This window comes from Sinohyriopsis cumingii, chromosome 4 (assembly GCF_028554795.1).
Source record: "Sinohyriopsis cumingii isolate HCF-2022 chromosome 4, ASM2855479v2, whole genome shotgun sequence".
Classification (NCBI taxonomy): domain Eukaryota; kingdom Metazoa; phylum Mollusca; class Bivalvia; order Unionida; family Unionidae; genus Sinohyriopsis; species Sinohyriopsis cumingii.
This window is the reverse complement of record NC_142964.1, coordinates 92,863,542-92,889,629: the sequence shown is the minus strand read 5'-3', so window position 1 is coordinate 92,889,629 and position 26,088 is coordinate 92,863,542. Positions and strand designations below refer to the sequence as shown.

At 34.3% G+C, this 26,088-nt stretch overlaps 1 protein-coding gene across 2 annotated transcripts in view; it reads left to right on the top strand.

Moving 5' to 3' along the window:
* Positions 1–26,088, top strand: part of LOC149801686 (protein unc-13 homolog B-like) — a 271,956-nt gene that overhangs the window by 228,494 nt on the left and 17,374 nt on the right. Inside the window, exons 31-37 of one of the 2 annotated variants that reach the window (XM_089955954.1) lie at positions 1,971–2,048; positions 6,387–6,464; positions 7,824–8,074; positions 10,314–10,368; positions 13,230–13,301; positions 21,375–21,476; positions 25,263–25,584. In XM_089955954.1, coding sequence (XP_089812080.1) covers positions 1,971–2,048; positions 6,387–6,464; positions 7,824–8,074; positions 10,314–10,368; positions 13,230–13,301; positions 21,375–21,476; positions 25,263–25,584 — 958 coding nt within the window. Of the gene's footprint in view, positions 1–1,970; positions 2,049–6,386; positions 6,465–7,823; positions 8,075–10,313; positions 10,369–13,229; positions 13,351–21,374; positions 21,477–25,262; positions 25,585–26,088 lie in introns of those variants that run through there. The other variant, XM_089955953.1, reaches the window with a different exon arrangement.

The window sequence follows — 26,088 nt, the reverse complement described above, 5'->3', positions numbered from 1 at the left end:
GCTTTCACCAGCCAGTATTTGCCAACTGAAAATGTCGTCTGAAGACAAACCGTGTTGAGATTCAGCCATTTTGGTTTCCTGTGTGGCCCTTATTCGAAACGCATTTGTAAAACTTCCGTGATGAAAGTAAGGCAAAAACTACCATAAAATGCTTGTTTCAGGGCCCAATGAACCAATCAAATTTAGTTTAACAGCTAGTCATATTGAACCGAAGTATCCAGATATCTGGATTTTGCATCAAGCGCCGTGAGACAGCTGCAGCAGTGCAAATTACGTTGCGAAATGCACTTTTAAAGTTACAGATTTAATAAAAATTGCATACTGCGCAAAGCACATTTTTTATATTCATGACGTTGACGTAATTTGCTGAACGCGTATCACTGCTTTAAAAATATGCAAATTCGTACAAATTATGTGTACGTGCATCATTTTCTGACCCAGTGTTTTATTCATGTTAGACTGCTAGGAGGGGTTAGATGCGATTTTAAATATATATTCGTTTTGTTTTCTGACAACCCCACCAGCGATTTCTCATTTTGTTAACACAGCCCACAACAGAAGTGATTTTCCTAACCAACCTTCCAGTGTCAGAATCAAAATAGTTTGAAACACAACCTCCTACAGAAATTTTTTTGAAGTTCTGTCCCGGGGGTGGAGATATATGTTTTACTGGAACAGCCCTTATGGAATTATTACCAAAAGGATTTTCATAAGAAAGTAACATTTACCCTATCAGTTCCCTCAATACACTTTTGAGATGATTTACTGACTTGTGTGGAGTGAGCAGGTTTAAATTGTATATTTTATTTGTTTATAGTCTGAATAAAAGAGGTATTTTTCTTGTGTTTTGATCACAAACTGTGATATCCACCATTTTATTGGTGTTCATTGGTAACTATTTTTTACATTAGAAAAGTGGTTCACTGAACAGTTAATCAAGAAATACTAACATCTGATTGGGGTCACATGAAGTGTTTCACCCAGTGAAATTTGGCTTTATGTTATAAATGAATATTCATATAAATAAAAATTATTTTGCCTTTAACACTGATGGGAACAACACCTTAAAATTTATTTCATCTCGTTGACCAGAAATATCACTCTCAAATAAATTGTTCCCTTTGAAATTCAAGCTATTCTGCTTACTACTTATAATTTATGCATAACCCATCACAGTATCCTATTTTTTCACTCTGTTATCTTAAAAGAGACTGTCCTATAAGAGAGCATAATATGCTAATTGGTTTTTTAGATATAGATAAATTTAAATTTTGTATACTCAAACTATATCACTTAAAAGACTCGGAAGACTTAGTATCGATGTAAGATAAAACAACCACAGTTACTGTAGTCATATTTTTCATCAAACATTTCTTAGGGTCATTAACAAGTCCTCAAGAAGAAATAAAACTTCATGTTCTTTATTATTCATTATAAAAATGTATTTACAAAACGAACATTTGTATGGTCCTTATTATGTTCATATTACATTAAAACTGTGCCCAATACATGTAGTTAACCCCTGGTTCTAAAACTCCCCATAAGAGAGGCTGTTTCTCTTAAATGGTGCCTTTTTCTTTTCGAAAGAATGTCCTTATAACAAGGTGTCTACAGTGTAATATAAAACCTTTATTACAGCTCTCCCTCATTATAACATGCTTCTGGATATAACATGGCACTGCTATGGGCACCATACCAATGTATAACAGTATGGGTTGAAAGAAAACTACATGAAGTGCACTGTTATATCATAAATTCCTTTTCAAAACACTGTTATTTTTTTTAAATGGGTATATCCTGCTATAATGCTATTCAGTGTATAGCACTGTTCTCAGTATATCATGGCTTGGTACATAACACATTTCTCACTATAATGAAGTCAGTAGTAATGAACCATGACTACATGTTACAATGAGGGAGAGTACATTATATTTTGTGAAGCATTACACAAGTTTGTTGATGTGTTTCAGACTGTGAATAAAGTTTTACTGGCATATGCAGATATAGTGAGGAGAGATTTTGAGCAGTATACCAACAGGCATGAAATTGTAAGTAATTTTCTCTACTAGAAATATTACATACTAGCTCATTAGGTCATAAATATCATCAGGTTTTTAGATGATCATTTGGATGTTTGAGTTCCACCAGTCTGTTCCTCTGTCAGCATTTTTTTCTGGACAAGGGTATATAGTAACCCTTGTTTCCACCCATCCTTCCCTGTGGTGTGGAAATAGTAACTCTTGTTTCCATCTATCCTTCCATCTTGGTGTGGTATATAGTAACAGTTGTTTCCATCTATCCATCAGGTGTGGTATATAGTAACACTTGTTTTCATCCATCCTTCCATCAGGTGTGGTATAAAGTAACACTTGTTTTCTTCCATCCTTCCATCTGGTGTGGTATATACTAACACATGTTTTCATTCATCCTTCCATCTGGAGTGGTATAAAGTAACACTTGTTTTCATCCATCCTTCCATCTCGTGTGGTATATAGAAACTTTTGTTTTCATACATCCTTCCATCAGTTGTGTTATATAGTAACACTTGCTTTCATCCATCCTTCCATCTGGTGTGGTATAAAGTTACACTTGTTTTCATCCATCCTTCCATCTGGTGTGGTATAAAGTAACACTTGCTTTCATCCATCCTTCCATCTGGTGTGGAATATAGTAACACTTGCTTTCATCCATCCTTCCATCTGGTGTGGTATATACTAACACTTGTTTTCATCCATCCTTCCATCTGGTGTGGTATGTAGTAACACTTGTTTTCATCCATTCTTCCATCTGGTGTGGTATATAGTAACACTTGCTTTCATCCATCCTTCCATCTGGTGTGGTATAAAGTAACACTTGTTTTCATCCATCCTTCCATCTGGTGTGGTATAAAGTAACACTTGTTTTCATCCATTCTTCCATCTGGTGTGGTATATACTAACACATGTTTTCATTCATCCTTCCATCAGGTGTGGTATAAAGTAATGCTTGTTTTCATCCATCCTTCCATCTGGTGTGGTATAAAGTAACACTTGTTTTCATCCATTCTTCCATCTGGTGTGGTATATACTAACACATGTTTTCATTCATCCTTCCATCTGGTGTGGTATGTAGTAACACTTGTTTTCATCCATCCTTCCATCTGGTGTGGTATATACTAACATGTTTTCATTCATCCTTCCATCTGGAGTGGTATAAAGTAACACTTGTTTTCATCCATCCTTCCATCTCGTGTGGTATATAGAAACTTTTGTTTTCATACATCCTTCCATCAGTTGTGTTATATAGTAACACTTGCTTTCATCCATCCTTCCATCTGGTGTGGTATATACTAACACTTGTTTTCATCCATCCTTCAATCTGGTGTGGTATAAAGTTACACTTGTTTTCATTCATTCTTCCATCTGGTGTGGTATATACTAACACTTGTTTTCATCCATCCTTCCATCTGGTGTGGTATATACTAACACTTGTTTTCATCCATCCTTCCATCTGGTGTGGTATAAAGTTACACTTGTTTTCATCCATTCTTCCATCTGGTGTGGTATATACTAACACAAGTTTTCATTCATCCTTCCATCAGGTGTGGTATAAAGTAACACTTGTTTCATTCATCCTTCCATCTGGTGTGGTATAAAGTAACACTTGTTTCATTCATCCTTCCATCTGGTGTGGTATAAAGTAACACTTGTTTTCATCCATCCTTCCATCTGGTGTGGTATAAAGTAACACATGTTTTCATCCATCCTTCCATCTGGTGTGGTATAAAGTAACACATGTTTTCATCCATCCTTCCATCTGGTGTGGTATAAAGTAACACTTGTTTTCATCCATCCTTCCATCTGGTGTGGTATAAAGTAACACATGTTTTCATCCATCCTTCCATCTGGTGTGGTATAAAGTAACACATGTTTTCATCCATCCTTCCATCTGGTGTGGTATAAAGTAACACTTGTTTTCATCCATCCTTCCATCTGGTGTGGTATAAAGTAACACATGTTTTCATCCATCCTTCCATCTGGTGTGGTATAAAGTAACACTTGTTTTCATCCATCCTTCCATCTGGTGTGGTATAAAGTAACACTTGTTTTCATCCATCCTTCCATCTGGTGTGGTATAAAGTAACACATGTTTTCATCCATCCTTCCATCTGGTGTGGTATAAAGTAACACATGTTTTCATCCATCCTTCCATCTGGTGTGGTATAAAGTAACACATGTTTTCATCCATCCTTCCATCTGGTGTGGTATAAAGTAACACATGTTTTCATCCATCCTTCCATCTGGTGTGGTATAAAGTAACACTTGTTTTCATCCATCCTTCCATCTGGTGTGGTATAAAGTAACACATGTTTTCATCCATCCTTCCATCTGGTGTGGTATAAAGTAACACATGTTTTCATCCATCCTTCCATCAGGTGTGGTATAAAGTAACACATGTTTTCATCCATCCTTCCATCTGGTGTGGTATAAAGTAACACATGTTTTCATCCATCCTTCCATCTGGTGTGGTATAAAGTAACACATGTTTTCATCCATCCTTCCATCTGGTGTGGTATAAAGTAACACTTGTTTTCATCCATCCTTCCATCTGGTGTGGTATAAAGTAACACATGTTTTCATCCATCCTTCCATCTGGTTCTCATTAGTGCATATAGTTTGCATGTCAAGAAAGGAAATATATATATATATTATATATAAAAAAACGGAGATTGACTTGTTGGTCTGTCCAAAAGTCATACTACCAGAACTAGCAACAATCAACCAACCTTTTGTTGGCAGGAACAGTAACTGCTACAAACGACGGCTAATTTCCGTTTTTTTACAAATGAGAAAAATAGTTTTGCCAAAACATACAACTGATTACATTTGAAGCACCAATCATTCTATATAAATACTAAGAAAAAGAAACAAAAATTAGTCTCAGTGTTCTTCACTTATTTGATGTTGCCACCACTATAAGGAATGGGCATTTGTTTGGTCCTCCAAAGCTGTCCTATAGTTGTGACTTCAATAACACATCCACCCTTCATCACAGAAAGCCAACTTCTTGTCAAAGGAAGTCAGCACCAAACTTAAATAAAAGTAATGGAATCTGATTGATTATTGCATTTCCCAAAGTGAATGGAACACATTTATTGTGCTGTCCAAGTTTCCTTTTTGCAGGAAAACAAGTTTATGTTTACGATCACTACCAATGGTGGCATAAAACACAAATTAGATATCCAGTCATTTGAAACCACAGATATCTGGCCATCAAGTTAATTGAAGATGTGATATGTCACAGAAATATTGGCTAAACGTTTTCATTTGTTTACATGTTTTCATTTACCTTTTAACTGCCTCATTCCCTGGGTGGCCTTGGCAAAAAGATAGCTGTCTCCAGCTGACCAAGGTCAATTTAAGTATATGTACATGTAGCATGTAAACAACATGCTATTGGTAACAGTATCATAGTGAAATGATAGTGATCATCGATATAGATTAAACAAGGACTACCATTTTGTTAAAATATGTGTTGTGTTTGCCAACAAGTTGTGACTAATAAATAAATCTTATAACATGCGATCTATACTCAAATTCATAGATTTTTTTATATACATGTACAGCACTTAATGGAGTATGCATTGTACTACACAACTGTAAGTTGTTAATATACAAGTGTATTTCAGACTAGGTTATCTTGATTTAATCAAAAGTACATATTATGAGTCTGTTTTATCCCCATCCTGCCATTTTTTGAAGATATGCATAATTTTTTTCAGCTACTGTAACTTATTTGGTTGGTTATAGTTTGGTCATGTGCTATGGACCCCAACTACCGTGTTTTAGTGGGGTCATGATATATTATGGTAATTACCTGAAGATTTGCATATGAACAAATTATTTTAGTTATTGCCCTTCTTGTCTTGCAGCTCAGTGCAGCATATGACACAAACTTGTTAATGCAAGTAGTCTTGCAGTTTTTGATGGATTGCCATTAAACTTGGTGCACAGCATAGTCATCACCTGAAGATGCCCATACTGACAAAACCACATTTATGTTTAGTTACTGCCTTTACAGTTGAATGCAGTGTAAGACAGAATCTATTGAATACGGCTTTTGATGGATTGCTGTGAAATTTCGTACATATTTTGGTCATTTTTTTTTAGAGATATACATATTGACAAATCTTTGTTCCATTGATTTTCGTAAGAGTTCTTGCCCTTTTTGACTCAGCTGGGTGCAGTGTATGCCAGAATAATGCAGCTACTCTTAAAACCTGCAGGTTTTAGTGGATTACTCTACTTGTGCTATCTTCACATTTTTTTATAACTCAAGTCTCATCATTATCATTGGGTAGGGGTAGCTAATTACTCACATTCCACTAATTCTCTTGTGTTTTTCAGGCATGTATTTTGATGAACAATATACAGCAACTTAGAGTTCAGCTGGAAAAAGTATTTGGGTCCATGGGTGGAGAAAAGGTTTGTGACCAATGCTACTTTTAAGAAACAAAAGTGACAATGGATAGCATTTATAAGTATTAAGTTTTCATGTCTACTTCATGAATGATATAATTTAAAGCCAAGTTCAGTACAAGGCCAAAAGTTAGACAGAACTGCCAGAATAGTCATCTGTCAGGTTTTAACACATTTGTTCATGTTTTATGAAATTTTTTGGACATTGTAATCTGTTTCTCCAAAAGTTACACTACATGCTCTGTGCTGTAGAATAGTCCTGATGTGCTCTTCCTCATGCCTTAGGAGGTGACTGATGGTGGCATGAGTTTGAGTAGATAGTGTGCTAGACCAAAGGAGAGCAGGTTTGACTCCTACCATTGGATAAGCCCATGCTGGCTGCCTTGAGCAGGACACTTTGCTCCAATCACCCCAATACTCAAGAACTTGCATGTGTTGCTGTGCTGTCAAATGTCAAACCAAACCAAATCCAAAAGTTGCAGATGATTCCTTGATGTCATGCATAATTTTAAATTATCTGGAGGCAGTTGAATACTATGCATAAAGCAGACTTTTGACTTTAAACCCCCCCCCTTGCATCATAATTTTGTTTCTGCTCAATAAGTTTTGAAGAACTTTATGGATTCAAATCAACTTAAGCATGAGAAGATCTAGATCACATTCAGTTTTCGCCATTTGCCAACATAGACTTTAATGTAGGCCCCTGTTAGACTTGAATATATGAAGGACTTCATGGATTCCAACCAAAGTTGGTTGGAGGCCTAACATTAGGAAGACTTTGGGTTTGATTTTCACTATTTTCCAAATTAGTTATTGCCCAGTTTGACTCAAAACTTTTCCTTGCTATTGCAACATAATTTTTTCTCCACTCAGTTCAAGAATTTGATGGTTAGAAACCAAATTAAATATGTGGCTTTATGTTAAGGAGACCCAAGTCATACTAAAATTTTACTAATTGTCTGAAAACTTTTGCAGTTATGGCCCTTGTTGCTTACCTAAAACTTTGTCCTTTTTGCTTCACACTGGCATCTATGTTATATTTACACATTCCCTTCTAAAAAAAATATATGATGAGTAATCAGTTGAGAAGTAAATATTATGGAGCTTTCCTCATGGGGTCAGTTTAGAAGATGACAAATTTATATTGACATATATGCAGATATAATGAAACATGAGCTAGACCTGTCATAGAAATTGGGTGTTCAAAAGGTCTGAATGTATTTCAGTAAGCAAATTTTAAAAAAATTGGTGCCAGAGACTTTTCCCTAGGAATACAGTATTTAGTCACTGGGAGACAAATATAGAGTGCAAGGATTTGTGTTTCATCAATATAGTAATTAAATATGTCGACTATTTTTGTTCTAGCTTGACCCTGCTGCAGCAGACATTTTAAAGGAACTTCAGCAGACACTTAATGGTGTTCTTGATGAGCTCAGCACAATATTTGCTAAAAGCCTGGAGCCCCAGATTCAGCAAAGTGTGCGTGAACTTGGGACATTACTGTCCAGGGTGAAGGGTGCAGGACAGGTATCCTTGTCTCAGCCATCCCAAAGAACTAATATTCAGCAGGAATCTGATATGGTGCTAAGCCCTCTCATGGATCTTCTAGATGGCAGGTCAGTCAGTCTGTAGCTGTTTTGATAATTGCTTTTTCTTTCTGAAAGATAATTTGTATTATCCTTCAAAATTGTTTGATATGGTGATAATTGCCCTAAATATATAAATGAGCTAAATTTCTTGGACTGATTGGGGAATTCATTTACAGGATACAATTATTTGTAAAGAATTTTCTATAGAAAGATCAAATATACTTTATCTAAAATGAGGTTTTCAAGGGGAAATCTGCCATTGAATAAAAGTGAGACAACCAGAACTTATGAAACTTGTGTTTCAGTGATATTGACTGCTTTCTCATAAGTAAATATCAACACAGTTTAGCTTACTGGAAAATGGAAACAAAGAATACAGTTTAATTCTATATCACAAATTAATCCACTTTACTGAGAAATGTGAATTTTTTATATCAAGTCTTTGGTTGTGTCACACTGAGTAATCTTGAGTTACTTAGTGTATCAGTTCTTTTTATTTGCTGACTATTGACAACACTCAGTTGATCCACAAAATAATATGGCTAATGATTTCATGGTGTGATGGTTGTCTGTTCTTTAATATATTTTGTGTGTCAGTAATATTTTTCTAATTTCAGTTATATCATAAATGTTTTATTTTTCACTGGCTTTAAAAATTGTTCCTCATGTTTGGAAACATTTGTATAGTATTTAGAATTATTGCAGGTTTTGAAACTGTGGTGTTTGGTAAATTGGAAGAGCAAGGATATATAGGTTAATTATGGTATATGTAATTTCCAACTCTGTATAAACACTCTGTTTCAAATGAAAGCAGTTCAACAGTTATTTTTTGGGTTCAGCACAATGTGGGTAGCTATAGGTATGGCTTAATTACTCAGAAGGAATGTATTCATGTCCATCCTGTGAAAATATTATTATATGATGGTGCTGAAATGCCTTGACATATACTATTTAGGTTGAGAATGGAATTAACAGGGAACAGTTGAGCTTTAATGACAATATGCAATATGTTGCAGTGTGATTTATTCCCAAACAAAAATTATTTTTAAAGTTCCTATTTGATGTAAAAAAAAATTCCAAACATGATTGGTTGCTGGCCCCATTCCCCATCATTCCCCATCATCTATGAAATATTCCAAATCAGTGCATAGGGTAATGCTAGCCAGATCGATTTTAGGAAGGGACTATGGTGTTGAGTTTAAGAAGGGGCTATGGTATTGATTTTAGGAAGGGGCTATGGTGTTGATTTTAGTAAGGGGCTATGGTGTTGATTTTAGGAAGGGGTTGTGGTGTTGTGTTAGTGGCTGGGAATGCGATCATTACTTGGCTTGATAATCTTTTCAAAGTGTGAATGAATGCTCCATTAACAAGGGATGTTGGCTTGAAATAATGTGGTGTCAGTGAGCACAAAGCTAGAACTCCATCTGCAAATCATGTAAAATACAAGATTTTGCCTGGTATCTTTTATGGACACATACAAGTCAAGTCCAGCTGCAAACTTCACAGACCCAGATCTGCTGTTGCACAATGTGTTGCAGATATTGATCTTTGCAGTTTACTAGGAGTAATCTGTATATAAATTTTAAAAAAACAACAAACAACAAAGACCATGATCTGCTAGCTTGTTTTGCAATGGTAGATCAGGGCCTACTGGTATGTTGTTTGCAGTTGGCCCAGACTTGTTTATGAGTATATATGGTAATTTAATTTTAGTGTGCATATGATTTTTTTCTGTGTATAACACATGCCAAACAACAACATAGACTCTGATATGCAGTGGCTTAATATGCCAGCAAATCAGGGTGTATGCTTTGTGGTTAAAATCATATCTTTAAGTGTGAGAAAACTATGTAAAAACCTTAGTACCTTGTGCCAGTTTTGTGCTCAGCATTCTATCATTGTCAGATACATCATCAAGTAGGATGGTTTAATGCATGCTTCACGGTGAAATAGAACTCTTTAACTCAGTTTCATGACATTTTGCTGATTGTTGAGTTTTTACTAAGACTTAATCACATTCTCATTAATGTGCTTAACCGAGAAGATTAAAAAATGTTAAAAAGATGATAATGTTAATATTGGGAAAGTTTTTGACATCATCATAAACAGTAATTTTGCAACAAATAAACATTCAGTAATTTTCATTTCTCAACAAAAAACAGTGTGGTAGAAAAAATGTTTGACAAAATTTCATACATGGTACAACTCTGACATGCTAGGAGTGCTGCACTTGCTTTTACTAACATTGGGCATTTTGTCTTCACAGCCTGACAATGTTTGCTCAAGTTTGTGAAAAGACTGTCCTTAAACGTTTGCTCAAGGTGAGTATGTAAGGAACTACCATGTGTATTTGCTTATTAGTCAAGTCTAAACAGCAAGATCTGCTGCTGCATAATGTATAAGCAGATCCAGGTCCAGAAGTAATTAGTAGATCAAACATTAAATCCAGATCTACCTGTGCACTGATGTTTTTGCAGTTGGCCTCAACTTACAGGTGAGTATATACGGTATATCTACAGTGCATCATGTTCATAACATAACAGTAATAATATGCAGTAGATGTTTATGCCACTGCAACATGTTGCAAATGGCATCTGTTATTTGATTGCCTGTCTGTTCATACATCAGTCCATTAGTCTGGAACACTATTTCTTTTTTCCAGCCATTTGAATATGAAAACACAGTCACAATAAGCTCAGTAGCAAATTACTTGGCCTACTCTCAGAATTTCATCACGTACAGGAATGTCCTGTCCAAAGAATTTTGAGAATCATAAAATGAGGCTTTCTCTTATTGATATGTTTAGTTGTTTTATTATTTTTGTTCCGGAGTCCATAGTCAAGTCTGTCATCATTCCATATGTAATCTCCTATAGTGTGCCTCTTGATGGGATAATCCAACATAGCAGCAAGGTGGTTGGCAGTATCTTGTAGACTTGGCTTAGTTGGTAACTTGGAATAATACACAATTCCTTGCTTTCTCAATGGATCTAAGAATTCTTTTTGCTTATTCAACTTAATTTCTCATTGATTTTGCAACTTTGTATGAAGAGGACATTTCTGCCCCACCACTTATAGAATGATTGTTTTATTTTTAATTAATCTAATTGCATTTGCTGTAATCATCATTGTTTTACATCAGAGTTACACTGACTGCTATTGTGAATAGTCATAATGGCAATCAGCTAAGTCAGTAAACATCTATGTTTCATTAATTAAAAAAATTGTCTCATTAAATAAATACAATGTGTGAACAAGGTGAAAAGAAAGAGACAAATACATGTAAAACAGGTTTAAAGAAAAAGATGAAAGAGAAGCCAAAAATAAATGGCAATCTGATTGATTATGTGTGTGTAGACATACAGACAAATAGATACTGTATTTTGCAGTCTATAAGTCAATGTGAAGTAATAGTCAAATTAGCTAATTTTATAAATTTTCCATCCTCCATCCATAAGTTGATATGGAGTAAAAGATATAGTCAGATCTGGTTCTGAATCCACTCAAGATCATAAAACTGGTAATTGATGTATATTACATTCTTATGTTATGTGTTTAGGCTCGAATAAACAACACAAGAAAGAGTGAAAACAACAAGCTTTGAAAAATATAATAATATATTTCCCTGGAAAAATATTGTAAAAAATGAAAAAATATGAACTTACAGTTTCAAGAATCAAATAAAAAATAATCCAAGAATAATCCATGAATAAAAATTTTGAAGTCCTAATATTGAAATGTTCTAATGATTCCAAGTTTGAGTCCCGACGAAGAATCCAAGATGGAAGGTGATGACGTATGCTGCCTGTACTGTGCTGAAGTCTACAGTTCCTTGTAGAAGCACAATAATTAATCCACCGGTATTGGAAATCCAAATAAAATTTTTAGGAAAAGTCTTTGTTCAAGAATTCTGTATGAGCACAAAATGTTCCAGAGAAATGAATTAATCTTTTAGAATTTGAAAAATTAAAATAAAACTAAAAAACTCAAAACTTCAATACTATCACAACAGAAAAAGAAAAACTTGACATCAGGTGTTTAATAGTCTCAAAAACTCTTGGATCTCTCCCTCTAAACACCACAAAGTCCAATTCATCAGTTATGATGAGAGAGCAGCATTGAAACAACAGCTTGTTAAGTATGAATACGGGTGATACATTGACATTATAATGTGCTTTAAGCTGAAATGCAAAACTAAAAATGGATCATTGTTGATCTACAAGTAGTCGATTTCTGTTCTGAAATTTAACCTATATTATGTGAATTCTTTAGTTAATATTTAACAGTATTGTGAATATATGGTAATTTTTTGTTTAACCTATGGTATTTTATAGAAATATTTATCAAACATTTAAGTTGTTAATGTGGATTACATCCCTTTGTTAGATCAGTTATCTCTGAAAAAGATGTACCAGCAATTCCTCAAGTGCATTAATCAAATATCAATGAACCTATGGCTAAAATTTAATCAGGAAGAATGAGGTACACTGTATGGTAAGAAGAAAAGATGAATAATGAAAATTCCATGTAATTTTTTTATTTTTTTTTAGGAACAAATGATACACTTTGTATTAGAACAGTACTCTATAGAGTATAGACCATAAGTACTATGCAACCCATGAATTGTGAACTCCTTAATTGGTTTATTTTATTTCATGTGGGAAAAATCAGAAAATACAAGCACATACAAATGCATGCAAACTAATGATACAAATTATAACATATGAGCAGTCATTATTTGTTTATAACGATGTATTGACATGGTAATTGAACACGAATTGGTACAGTTGTGTGACCTGTTTCTGATTATGATGACTATGTTTAAAAATCATGATATTACAGGCACTTAAAGCTATTTCAGTGACATAATCCTTATATAAGTCAGTTTGGAGTATAAGACAAAACCCAGACTTCCATGTCAATAAATATTAACTTGTAGGCCAGAAAGTAAGGTATATATGTGTTTGAGTCATGATGGTATACAGTATTAAATATGTACTTGTATTTTTTTTATTTTTTGCACGTCGGCAAAACAGCAGCCTCTGGTTCTGTTTCATTTTTATTTCATTATTGGTCCATTCTTAAAATGTTTCAAACGCAAATATACTACTAAAGTTAGGTAAATATAGGACTGTGTTTATTGCTTCCTCAAATGGAATTTACAAAAGTCTCGTTATTTACAGGAATTGTGGAGGTTAGTGATGTATACAATGGAGAAGACAGTTGTGCTCCCACCTGTGTCTGATCCTAGACAGGTAAGATTGGATCAGAACATAGAATAAATGCTCTCTTATGTTGTGTAAACTCAAGGGAATGTTACAGTTGATCATATTAAGCTCATGTTATTGATGGATGCTGAATTGTATGAAATATAATGAATCCTTTTTATTATTGAGACTTCTTGCAAGAGTCAATCATGCAACACCTCTCCCTCGATAACTCGCACACATCGTGGTCCAAAAACTTCAGACCTCACTATAAGCGAGGGCGCGAGTTACCGAGGGATTGCCAAAAAATACGCTAGACATCCAGAAAGCCATGTTGCTGTGTGTGTGTGTGGGGTGGACTGGGCTGTTTAATGGCTGAATCCTTGTTTATAATCGAGTCGAGACAAATTGTCAATAAAGCACTTTTTCTGTTGAAGTTGTTTGTTATTCTCTATAAATTACATTTATTTTCAAAATGTCCAACATCTGAAAGACATAATTAATGCGATAAAAGAAAAGGAGGCCCACTTTTTATTTAGTACAACAATATAACAAATGCTTCAGCTAGTCCAATATCAAAACATGGGCACTTAATTAGGTTCTCAAAGAAATGCTCTTGGACATAGCTGTTACAGTAGATTGACACATTTTACATTTTATTACAAGAGGATACATTGAATTTATGATGATTACACTTAAAAGGAACTAAAAGATAAAACTAGAACACAAATTTCAACTGATAAAAAATTATTTAATTGGTATTTATTTATTAAATTACTGTCTCCACCAGGCGTGTCATTTTCATTGATCAAAATGTCCTTGAATATCGTTAATTGCTGTGTACTAAGACTTTTTATTAAAAGTTGATATTTCATAATGTTGATTAAAATTTCCAGGTCTTATATACTGTTTTCAATGATAAAATGAGCGATATATCAAAGTTTCCATTACCAAGTTTGAACCATGATTTTCTAGAAGTTCAACGAATAGGGATAAATTATTTGGTATTTTCTGGTTTGAAAAATTGGATCCATGCCTGACTCCTCGTTATAAGCGGGTTCGCAAGTTATCGGGGCACGAGTTATTGAGGGAGTGGTGTATTAAGAAACCTTTTCATTCTGTATCTAAGTGGCACATTGTGACCACAAGGACACCACATGCAGGAGCTTTGGTGACTTGGTAGTTCGCATCCCTGATTTGCAACCAGAGGGTTGCTGGTTCAGATCCTGACTAGCACTTTTCAGCTGTAGTGTGGTGCCTCTGTTAAGATCAGCATGTCCTGGCAGGGAGGGTGGTCTCATGAGAAAGGGAATTGCTATATTCCAGATAAAAAATGGACAATTTCTGAATTTCTGTAAGATATTTCTTCTTTTATTCATACTGCCAAATAAACAACTTTCTATCTTCATCAAAATACAGATGTAATTTCAAAGTGATTATGTTTGTCACATTGTCAGTAGCCACCATTTTGTAATGTTATCAGTGACAGATTGGTGTGCAGTTATTTCTTACCTTGTCTTTTTTATCAGAAGTAGAAGCAAGTCTAAACATGGCAAAAATATCAAACTGCTTTAGATGAGCAGAATGGTACATGGGAGAAATAGTTTTTTCCTTTACTTCTGTATGTAATAAACAGTATTTGCATTGTTGAAATTTTTTTGACTTGACAGTAATGACCACAAAAAGGTCAGTAATGTTTAAATCTTATTGATATTAGGAGTTTACATTTTACATAATTCCTATCAAGAATTAATTATGTTATAAGACCTTACTACAGTTCAAATTTGAACTTCACAGTTGGCCTTAAGCTCCAGCTTTCCAAAAAGTATACTGAGGATATTTGCTTGAAACTGTTGAATAATGGATCTGTTTTATTGAAGGAGTGAATTTGTTTTTGAAAGTAACATGATGGATAGAACCAGTTCCATTTCTACAAAACAAAGCAAAAGTAGCTTTCGTTAAGTGATTTGCTGGCTAGAATAGTTTGTTCGCAAAACAAGCCCAGCCCTTAACCCCCTTCCAACTTAATGATAGGTCCTTTAGGGACTTTGCATTACTCAGTGATGTTACTTTTATAATATTGCTGAAGTATTTCTCCCAAAAGACCAGGGCATTAGTCTAATGAATTTTCCAAAGTTGGGGATTAACCTAATTATTAGACAAAAATATATATTTTGCCAAACTTTTCTGAGGGGTGAAGGTTGACTATCATCGAGGATTGGCATACCATTGGATAAATATGGTAAGTGTTTTGTCAAAGCATTAAGAAGGATCTTTATAATATGATTTCCTGATGCTAATGATCATTCTAATTATGTGATACATATGTGGTGTGCACCATAATAATACATTTCATCAGTTTGCTTTAAATTGCACCAAGTATTTTTCCTAGCACTATTTAATAATAAGAATATTTATTACAAGAAACATTGTCAAGATCTTTACAATAGTATTGATGCATTAACATGTTAAAATTTTAGTGTTAACCTCCCATTTGTTTGTACCTCACTACTGAGTTTAAGAACAAAAACATCTTGGATATTCTTTGTCATTTTGTTCATCAATTTTTCAATTTTAACGTGATTTTGCATGGGGGTTCCTAACACTATCAGCTTATTGGCATTGCAAACCAAAACAGATACTGTCAATGTAAATAAGCAGTCAGACTGGTTACTGACTTTTTCTTGTTTCTATAACAGTCGATTTCAGTACAAACTGTCATATGCATCCAATATTTGCAGTGTCTAGTTATAATATATCTAAAAAAAGATTGAAGAAAAAAACAAGAGGAACTTGTTCATACATGTGTTCCAAGAGATGTAACTCCAAAATTTACGTAATTATTCAGTACTTATCAAAGATGGTCAGCTTCATCACATTTGTTGCCTGAAAACAGAGATTTGACCATGCAGATATGGCAACAGTGTCACTAAAGAAAGTCCTGTTTGGTTTTGAAATGCCAGTAAGTTGACAGCTTTCGAGACCTGCTGGCAATAATCAGGTTAGAAATTATAATTTTGATAAATGAAATGAGTAAGTATTGTGCATTTTTAATATCCTTGATGTTTTTTATTTTTAGTAAGCAGATTCTATAGTTTGCTGTGGTAATAAAATGTCAGATTACTGTTAACCTTTTATTCCAGATTCAAGGCTCAAAAATTGATTGATTTTGCAACCGTTTATTTTGCTGTACTGATCTCTCACTTTCAAAATGCGTGCTTTGCAGTTATTTGATTTTCACATTTGATCCTCTATGGAGTCCTTAATATGAAAAGCTCTAGGTTTACAGTAATTTTTATGTCAGTGTCCTGATGTAGGATAAAAGAAGTCTTGCATATATAGGAGATCTGAATTGTAAATATCGCATTTGTTCATAAGAGACATAACTTGTCTTGGATGAAACAAGGTATGAATTATAGTTTTTATTAATGGTATTATACTTGTACAGTACTGCCTTATTATAATGCTGTCAATAAGGGCCATACTATATACTGCCTTATAGTGAGACCACAGTACTCCCTCATAATGATCTCCATGAGGGCCATACTATATAATGTCTTATAATGAGACCACAGTACTCCCTCATTATAATGCTGTCCACGAGAGCCACACTATATACTGCCTTATAGTGAGACCACAGTACTCCCTCATTATAATGCTGTCCATGAGAGCCACACTATATACTGCCTTATAGTGAGACCACTTTATAATGAATTACATTATACAGTACTCCCTCATTATAATGCTGCCCATGAGTGCCATACTATATACTGCCTTATAGTGAGCTTATAACAGGAACCATGTTATAATGAAGGGACTTATAGTGAGGGAGTGCTGTAGAACGTTAAATGTTGAATACATTCAGTTATTTAATTCTATAACAATGAGGTTTTCTCTGTTTGTACAGGGTGATGAAGAGGTAGAGTATATCTTGAATTTATGAACAAAAGATGGAGTGGGAATAAAAAATATATCTAGTTGGTGATGGCATAGAATTACCTCGCTGCAAAAAAGAAAGACAGCATAACAATGACAGAGTTGATCCAGATCTATCCTGATATAATGATTAATTTCCATCACTATCACCCCAACCTCCTAAAATGGTAAAGGGAGAAACAGACATTTAGAATACTGTACATTTTTTAAAAAAATTTCTCTTTGTTAATAACATGATTGCAAAAAGATACTTTATAGAAAATCAACTCATAATAAGTTGATGGTTCACAGTGTCATCTTCCTCAAGCTTTAAACAGTAGTGCCTGGTATCAAAACTCTCAGTAGGACTTGATAATGGAAATTAAGGGCCACGAACAAACTTGCTACTATTTATAAAATTGTACAAACAATTCTAGAAACTCGGAGTCCAGGACTAGACCAGGAGTGTGCTGGAAGCAGGGACTTGACAGTGAGTGTGTTGGAAGCAAGGACTTGACAGTACATATATAGGACTCTGGCCTGATGTTCTTTACAACGTTTTGTACTGGAGACTCAAGCTTTAGTTTAATTACTGTTTCTTGCTGGGCCATTTATTATATTAGTATAACATATTATTTTCTGAACCATCCAGACATCAGGTTTAATGTTTAGATCTGGGTCACCTCTGTAAATAGATGTAAAATTTGGACCCTGTCTTAAGGGTTGGTACATAGAATCTCACTTAGCTATAGTCACCTGAGGCCTGTATTGATACCATAGAGGAGTTGTTCCTCTTTGATCTGCACCTCTAACAGATAACACTGAGCACTAAAATCAGTCTTGAGTCAAGCCTGGCATTTATAAAACTTGTGAGTCTAAAACTTAAATTCCACCGGTGATATTGGTAAATGTTATCTTTTCACTTTATTTTCACTTGGCTTACATTGAAAATTCAGACATCTGTGTGAAAAGTTTTTTAATATCAGATCAAGGACTTGTCTTTTTTATTTTAATATCAGTATCAGATTATATTTAGGTTAAAATGGCCTAATGATAGTCATGTAGAGTCCCTAATGACAGATTATATTTAGGTTAAAATGGCCTAAAGATAGTCATGTAGAGTCCCTAAGGACAGATTATATTTAGGTTAAAATGGCCTAATGATAGTCATGTAGAGTCCCTAATGACAGATTATATTTAGGTTAAAATGGCCTAATGATAGTCATGTAGAGTCCCTAATGACAGATTATATTTAGGTTAAAATGGCCTAATGATAGTCATGTAGAGTCCCTAATGACAGATTATATTTAGGTTAAAATGGCCTAATGATAGTCATGTAGAGTCCCTAATGACAGATTATATTTAGGTTAAAATGGCCTAATGATAGTCATGTAGAGTCCCTAAGGACAGAAGTTAAAGGAAGAACTTGCACATCAGGTGTTAAATTGTAACTTTAAAACTGAAAAACTTAGAAGTGGAAAACATGACTAATGCCACACATTGCAGATTTCGCTGAGGACATACATGTTGCTGGTTTCATTGGCATACAGGTGGTTCCAGCTAATGATGCTTGAAATTGATGAACCATGCTAATCCAGGGTTTATGCTGATGTGACAGAGTTTCTAATGGTATTGGGAATTTTGCATTAAGTACTGTATATACTTGCTTATAAGTGAAGTCCAACTGCAGACAGCATAGACCCTGATCTGCTGTCACATAATGCACCTGCAGATCAGGATCTGTGTTGTTTGTTGTAATGATCACTCTTAACAAACTGCATAGACCCAGATTTGCAGGCACATTCTTTAACTCAGACAAGTGAAGTCCAATTGCAAATAACACAGACCTTGATCTGCATCACATAATGCACCTGCTGATCAGGATTTATGTTGGTTTTTGTCCTGATTATTCTTAACGAACTGCATGGACCCAGATCTGTGGGCACATTATTTTATGACAGCTCTGGGTCTCTTCAGTTTGCTGTTTGACTTGGTTTATAAGCAAGCATGTGCAGTAATTCACATTGCTCTAACAGCATTTTCTCTGCTTATTATTAACATACTCTGTTTGAATACATATACATAAATTACAAAGAAAATTTCATGAAGTAATCAGACCTATCTTCATGAGACCTTTAAAGATGAAACTTTAATTTGGTTTTTATTTGTGGTCTTCATATATGAAAATTATAACTTCTCCAGCTAAAAGTTCATAAGGTTTCTTAAATTGTAAAATTGAATGTGATTAATTTTGTTACATTGTTAATTTATATTCACCTGAATGGGGGGTGGATGGGGAGGGGGTCAAAAGTGAAAACAAACCTCATGGAATTAAGATTTTTTTTAATGAAACAGGAAAAAGAAGAAAAATACCAACATTTGTGGAAAATTGTCTTTTACTTCTCATTAAAGTCAAGTCTGAATAGTCATGAAATATTTTCTGAAGTGCATTGATATGCCAAGTGATTCCATTGTTAATGCTTTAATATTTAAAATCTTGATTAACATCATTATCATATCTGCATGCTGACTTTTCAGTTTCTCTCTCTAACCGCTAAAAGGGTACATGAGGATATATTCTTACCCAGAATTCCAATTTTTGGCACTGTAAGTCTTTGTCATGCATCATACAGCTCAAACAAGAGTTTTCCTGAGCAGTTTCCCTCACCTCCTACATTGTGTCAGTAATTACCCGTAACAGAAAGTGGTAAATGACCTTTCAGTCACATGTTTTATGTATGGAATTTTTTAATTTTCATAAGTAGTGTTTGTTTATGGAAGAATTGTTGCTACATTTATGGAGTTTGTTCATTCTCCTGCTTTGTAGTTGAAAAAAGGTATAGTCTGTGACACGTTTTCTGGCCTATGAATGAGCGAGACATCAGTATCTCTTGTACGACAGCAACAGTTGATGGGAGCAGCATCTGCATCATCAGGTTGCAGTCTTGTAAATCATATATCCTATTATGCTCACTTACAAGCTGGATACAAACTGCTTAGATCCAGATCTGATTTAGGATAATGTCCTTGTAGATCTGAGTCTGTCATGTAGTTTATTAGAAATAATCAGTCAGATAAGCAACAAAGACTCTTGTTCAGATGGTGCAAAAGCAGTTCAGAGTATATGTTGTTTTCGCAGTTTGACCTAACATGTAAGCATATGTACAAAGTATCTGTATTAGTCGTATTTAAGTGAAACTTTTGTGTAATATGACTATATACATAAGGGTTGTAGATATTCTTAGTCATCTTTGCAATGATATTGACAAGCTAGAAACCATGTTCCACAAAAAGTTTGTGTTATTTGTATTTGGGTGAGAAAAATTTAAGTCAAATAATCCTGTTCTCTACAATTATCTTCCTCCTTATGACAAATTTTCATTTAATATAAATGCCTTATTTAATTTGGCTTTAATTAGTAATCTACTGTTTTTATTTTTCCTCATAAAGCAGAAATGACTGAACATGGTCCATATACCACATGCTGTTCTTTGTTCTTGTGGTGCATTATATACCTTGTTGTAGGCAGTCTGTTTTCTGCCTCCCATCAGATGCTGTTAGATGGTGTCTTTCAATTAAATTGTTTGTTAACAACCCTTGTGTGAGACATTACTGGGTGGGAATGTAATAGTTGGCCATAATGTGTGACATTAGTCATCTCTTGGCCTCGAAGTATGTAGTAAATGTATTTGTATCCGCCATGCAAGCAATGACAGAAAATCATTTGTTTTGCAAGGTTAATTCATAGCAAATATTCAAAATGATTTTTTATTATTTTAAAAAACATCTATTCTGACCATTTTAATTACCAATTCATTTAATATTTGCAATTCAGAAAAAATAAAAATAGAAACAAAAGCAGATGTTTAGTTGCATTAATTGGAAGAGTTAATCCTCCTCATAGCTTTATAAACCTGTTGTCATGGTTTCAAAGCTGCTTACAAATTACTGATGGTCAGCATGATTATTCAGTTGTAAAGGAAGATATTTCCTTTGAAATAGGAATTAACTGGGAACTGAAGCATGTAGACAAGTGGAAATAGGAGAAGCTGGCATCTTTGTAGTCAGCCCAGAATTGATTAATGCTTGAGTTATTCCATGTCATTTCCTCCACCTCTACCCCATAACCCTTAGTTTCCCCTCTTTCTCCGTCCAGCTGAGTAACTGCTTGCTACAGTAGGATTTGACCTTTCTGCCTTTTTTCAGCTGCTTCCTCTGCCAGGAACAGCCCAAGCCAAGATAGAAGATGTGTCTAGGTTGTTTCTGAACCATGTTAGCCAAATGCCTATGAATGTTCCAATGATACAGGTTGGAATGCACACAGGGCTAAGTGTAGATGTAAACATAGGTTTTAGTTTCATTTTTTGTTTTCATGCCTTTTTTGTGAAATAGGCACCAGCCATTATTGCTGCTTAGTGTGAACTATTGCTATAGAAAGAAAAATGTGTACATTTTATGCAAAAACCTCTTAAAATGCAGATAATGATAACATTTGGACAACTTACAGATATAATTTTTAGTTGTGATCACATATTATTATATGTTTGTGTAGAGGTTTCCATTTTGGTTGGACAATAATGTATAAATTATAATTCTTGTTCTACAAATGCTGAATGATACCAGGTCATTAATGTCCAAGATAATTCATGTACAGGTTGAAGAACTCTTACAGCCCTGGAATTTAGTTGAATCAGTTTCAGTTTGTGTCTTTTTATTTGTCTCATCTGCAGCATGTCACTAAAGGCAAGATATGATGATCACAATGTCTGCTCGTCCACCATAAATCTGTTTCTCAAGCATCAGCTTTTGGTTAAAGATATTTGAACAGGCAGTCTATATTTCTTACATCAGTCAGTCATCATTGCTGCAACTGAATGGGGGAGGGGGAGGGATATTTTGAGGACTAAAGCTTGAGAGGTTAAATGTCAAGGTCACAATGGAACTTACTTTTGTTTATAAAACTTTTGTGTCATTGTTTACAGGATTTGTGGGGATCTGGCAGTTTATACTATTACCAGGGATGAATTTTCATGATCTATTGAGAAGAATTTACCATTTACTATAAAAATATCTCTTTGAATTTGAAGGTCAGTGGTTTCAACTTTGTGTTATGACCTGATAAAAAGAGAATTTAAAAAGATTTGACATTGTACGTTAAGCAGTGAAACATCCTTGGTGATGAGGTTCAAACGTAAAGGTGAAAGTTTATTTTTAGCATTTTGGATAAGTTGTTCAACAGTATTTTTGGACTTGAAAGAATTTATCTCAATTCTTTGGTATAATATGTGCTCAGTGTTACTACAAATAATCTGTATTTCTGATAATAGGCACTTTGATATATTTAGCTTATTTGATCTTGGAAAAGTGAGACTAGCCATGTATTGGGATGCAAATAAGCATTGAAACCAAAGCAGAAATGATTTGATTCAAAGTGATGTCTTCCCTTGACATAGTTTGACAACTTCTGTGTAAATACTTAAGACAATATTATTTCTGTAGTCTAAGTAGAAAATGCGCATGAAAGGTAACTCAGAAATGTCATATTTGATTTATTTTTAGTCCTCTGTTAAGAGATAAAGGGAAGAAATTGCACATATGTAAACAACTTTTAAATTCAGATTACATGCTTTATTAGAGGAATATTGGCACTCACTTGTGATCATAATAAGAAACATGATCATCAAAATCTCATGATATATGCCTCACCCATTATTTCAGATTGATTTACTGTATCTACTCTAATCCTCCAAGCCATCTGTATTCTCAGTACTTTGATGGATTCATTTACTGTATGACCCTAATCCTCCAAGCCATCTGTATTCTCACTAATATGATGGATTGATTTACTGTATGACCCTAATCCTCCAAGCCATTTGTATTCTCAGTACTTTGATGGATTCATTTACTGTATGACCCTAATCCTCCAAACCATTTGTATTCTCAGTACTTTCATGGATTGATTTACTGTGTGACCCTAATCCTCCAAGCCATCTGTATTCTCAGTACTTTGATGGATTGATTTACTATATTACCCTAATCCTCCAAGCCATCTGTATTCTCATTACTTTGATGGATTGATTTACTGTATGACCCTAATCCTCCAAGCCATCTGTATTCTCACTTCTATGATGGATTGATTTACTGTATGACCCTAATCCTCCAAGCCATTTGTATTCTCAGTACTCTAATGGATTCATTTACTGTATGACCCTAATCCTCCAAGCCATTTGTATTCTCAGTACTTTGATGGATTGGTTTACTGTATGACCCTAATCCTCCAAGCCATCTGTATTCTCAGTACTTTGATGGATTGTTGTGATACAGGTGCATATTATGGTCACCACCTAATTGTTAGAATCTGACCCCCAAAAAATGTTCGAGTCTCGGATTCGGCTAATGTGGGTATGTGAGAAAGCTTGCCAGTAGCTTCTCGTGGGTTGGTGGTTCTTTCTGGGGTTTTCCTGGGTTCTTCCTCCACCATTAATACTGGCCACCATGTATAGCCTATCGTGTGCTGGAAAATGGCGTTAAACCCTAGAACAACAACAACAATGACCTGTGTTGTCAAAAGCAGACAAATTGTTATCAACTTTAAAAAAAATCACTGTGCTGAATTTGATAAAATTTGTCAGCATCCTGGCATAAAGACCTTTCAGCTTTATACAGATGATGTCAGTCCACCATCAAATATTGCTTTGCACTCTGGGTTTCACACCGGAGATAAACATCTCTAAGAATAGGATGTTCAAAGGATCAGAGGTCAAGACCATTGGATGTGTGTATTGCTAAGGCCATAGTGACATTGTGGCAGGTGAAACAATAAATTTACATAGGCTTTGGTGAAAAAGTAGACATGTTACGTGATCTGTATACAGTTTTTTTTGTAGTTGTACTTGGTCCATTTTTCTAACTTTGTAGAATATACATGGTTCATTTATAGAGCTAACAGCAGTTTTGACTAATTCTTTAGTTTTATTATCTGTTGAATTGATTTTTGGTATACATGAAACACTTTTTAAAACAAATCTTTAAAAGAAGCATGCCAATACTTTGATTTCAGTGTGAATCATTGGTCTGTCTCTCTTTTTCTCTCACTTTTGCAACATGGATTTGCCATGGGACAAATCCAAGGAAAATGTTCTTTCATACCCTAGAAATCCCATCATACCCATAGCCTTTACAGCTTTGATGTTAATGATGTTTTGCTTTTGTGCATCCCTTTCTGTTGTCTTAGTTATATGCATTTGTATGTCACATTTGAGATGATGTTCATGCATGTAATTATTATTTTCTTGTATAAACCATGGTATACATGCCAGTTTCATTTCAGTGATAATAAATATTATATTTTTTAACTTCATTTTGCTCTGAAATGTAAACATATATTTTCAGTTAAGAGACATAATGCGAATTGTGAAAATCAGTTAGCTTTTGAAAATGTATATCGTTATAATTATTTTGGGCATCAACAATTAAATTAGTCACAGTATTCAGAGTTCTTCTGGAAGGAGTCCTGTTTTATCATGGCAATATATCATTGGATCTTGTAAGAAGTATTATTAGCATGATCATGTAAATATTTCAGTTTGAATATTACATGTTTTATATTTGCATAGTTTGAGAAATATAGTGATGACAACAGCACCAGTTTTATTCTTGCAAATTTTGAGAAATATAGTGTGGACAACACCAGTTTTATTCTTGCAAATTGTGATTTTCTTTCTAAGTGTGCAACTCAGAGAATATTTTTGTTGTATTTAAATGATTAGTAATTTGTTTTTAGTAATCTCATACGATTAACATTGTGGCCTAAGAAATCATACAACTCTTGAAATACTTAAACATTAAGTCACTAGATCAAAATTTTTTAGAATATGTGTTATGCTGATATTTCAATGACTTGAACATTGGGATTGAAACCATAAATATTTAAACAATTATTTTTAAATTTTCAAATTTACTTGGATGATCTCAAAAGAATTGTGATAAAATTGATAATATATATTAAAGTAAATTCAGTTTTGTAATGTTGACAAAGTGCATGTATATTGTTTAATTAATTTATACCTTAATTAGATTAAAATTTTTAACCAGGACATGTCAAGAGAGGCAGAGAAGAACCTAAGTCCAAAGCAGTGTGCGGTATTAGATATGGCCCTTGAGGCAATCAAACAGTATTTCCATGCCCAGGGCCAGGGACTGAAAAAAACCTTCCTGGACAAGAGTCAGGAGTTACAATCCCTCCGCTATGCACTCTCTTTGTACACACAGACAACTGACACACTCATCAAGACCTTCGTCAGCACACAAACAACTCAGGATAAGCCAAGTTCTGAGGAAAGTATGGGCGAAGTGTCTATACAGGTGGATCTTTTTACTCATCCTGGTACAGGGGAGCATAAAGTTACTGTCAAAGGTGAGTAACATCTTTGGTCAGCTAGGAGACATGTAAATGAATAAAAACAAGCAAAACAAAATAAAAGCTAATCATAATTACTAGAATTAAACTAAACAAACAATGAATTAAAAGAAATTAAAATGAACAAAAATGAGTACAGAAAATACTTATTAAAAACTGCTTTCATTAGTTGAAAGTTACTATCATTTATTTGCCAAGTGTAATTGAAAATTTACCATGCCATATATACTCGCTTACATGTCAAATCCAACTGCAGACAACACAGACCTGGATATGTTTTTGCATAATGCACTGGCAGATGAGGTTCTTTGTTGTTTGTTCGATTGATTACTCCAAACAAACTGCATTGATCTAGATCTGCTGGCACATTATGTAACAGCTTATCTGGGTCTGTGCAATATGCAGGTGGACTTGACTTACAAGCTAATCTATATATTACCTTCCCACATAATTTGTTTGCTTCATTTACAGTCATGATATTATGTTTTAAGTGACTAAACA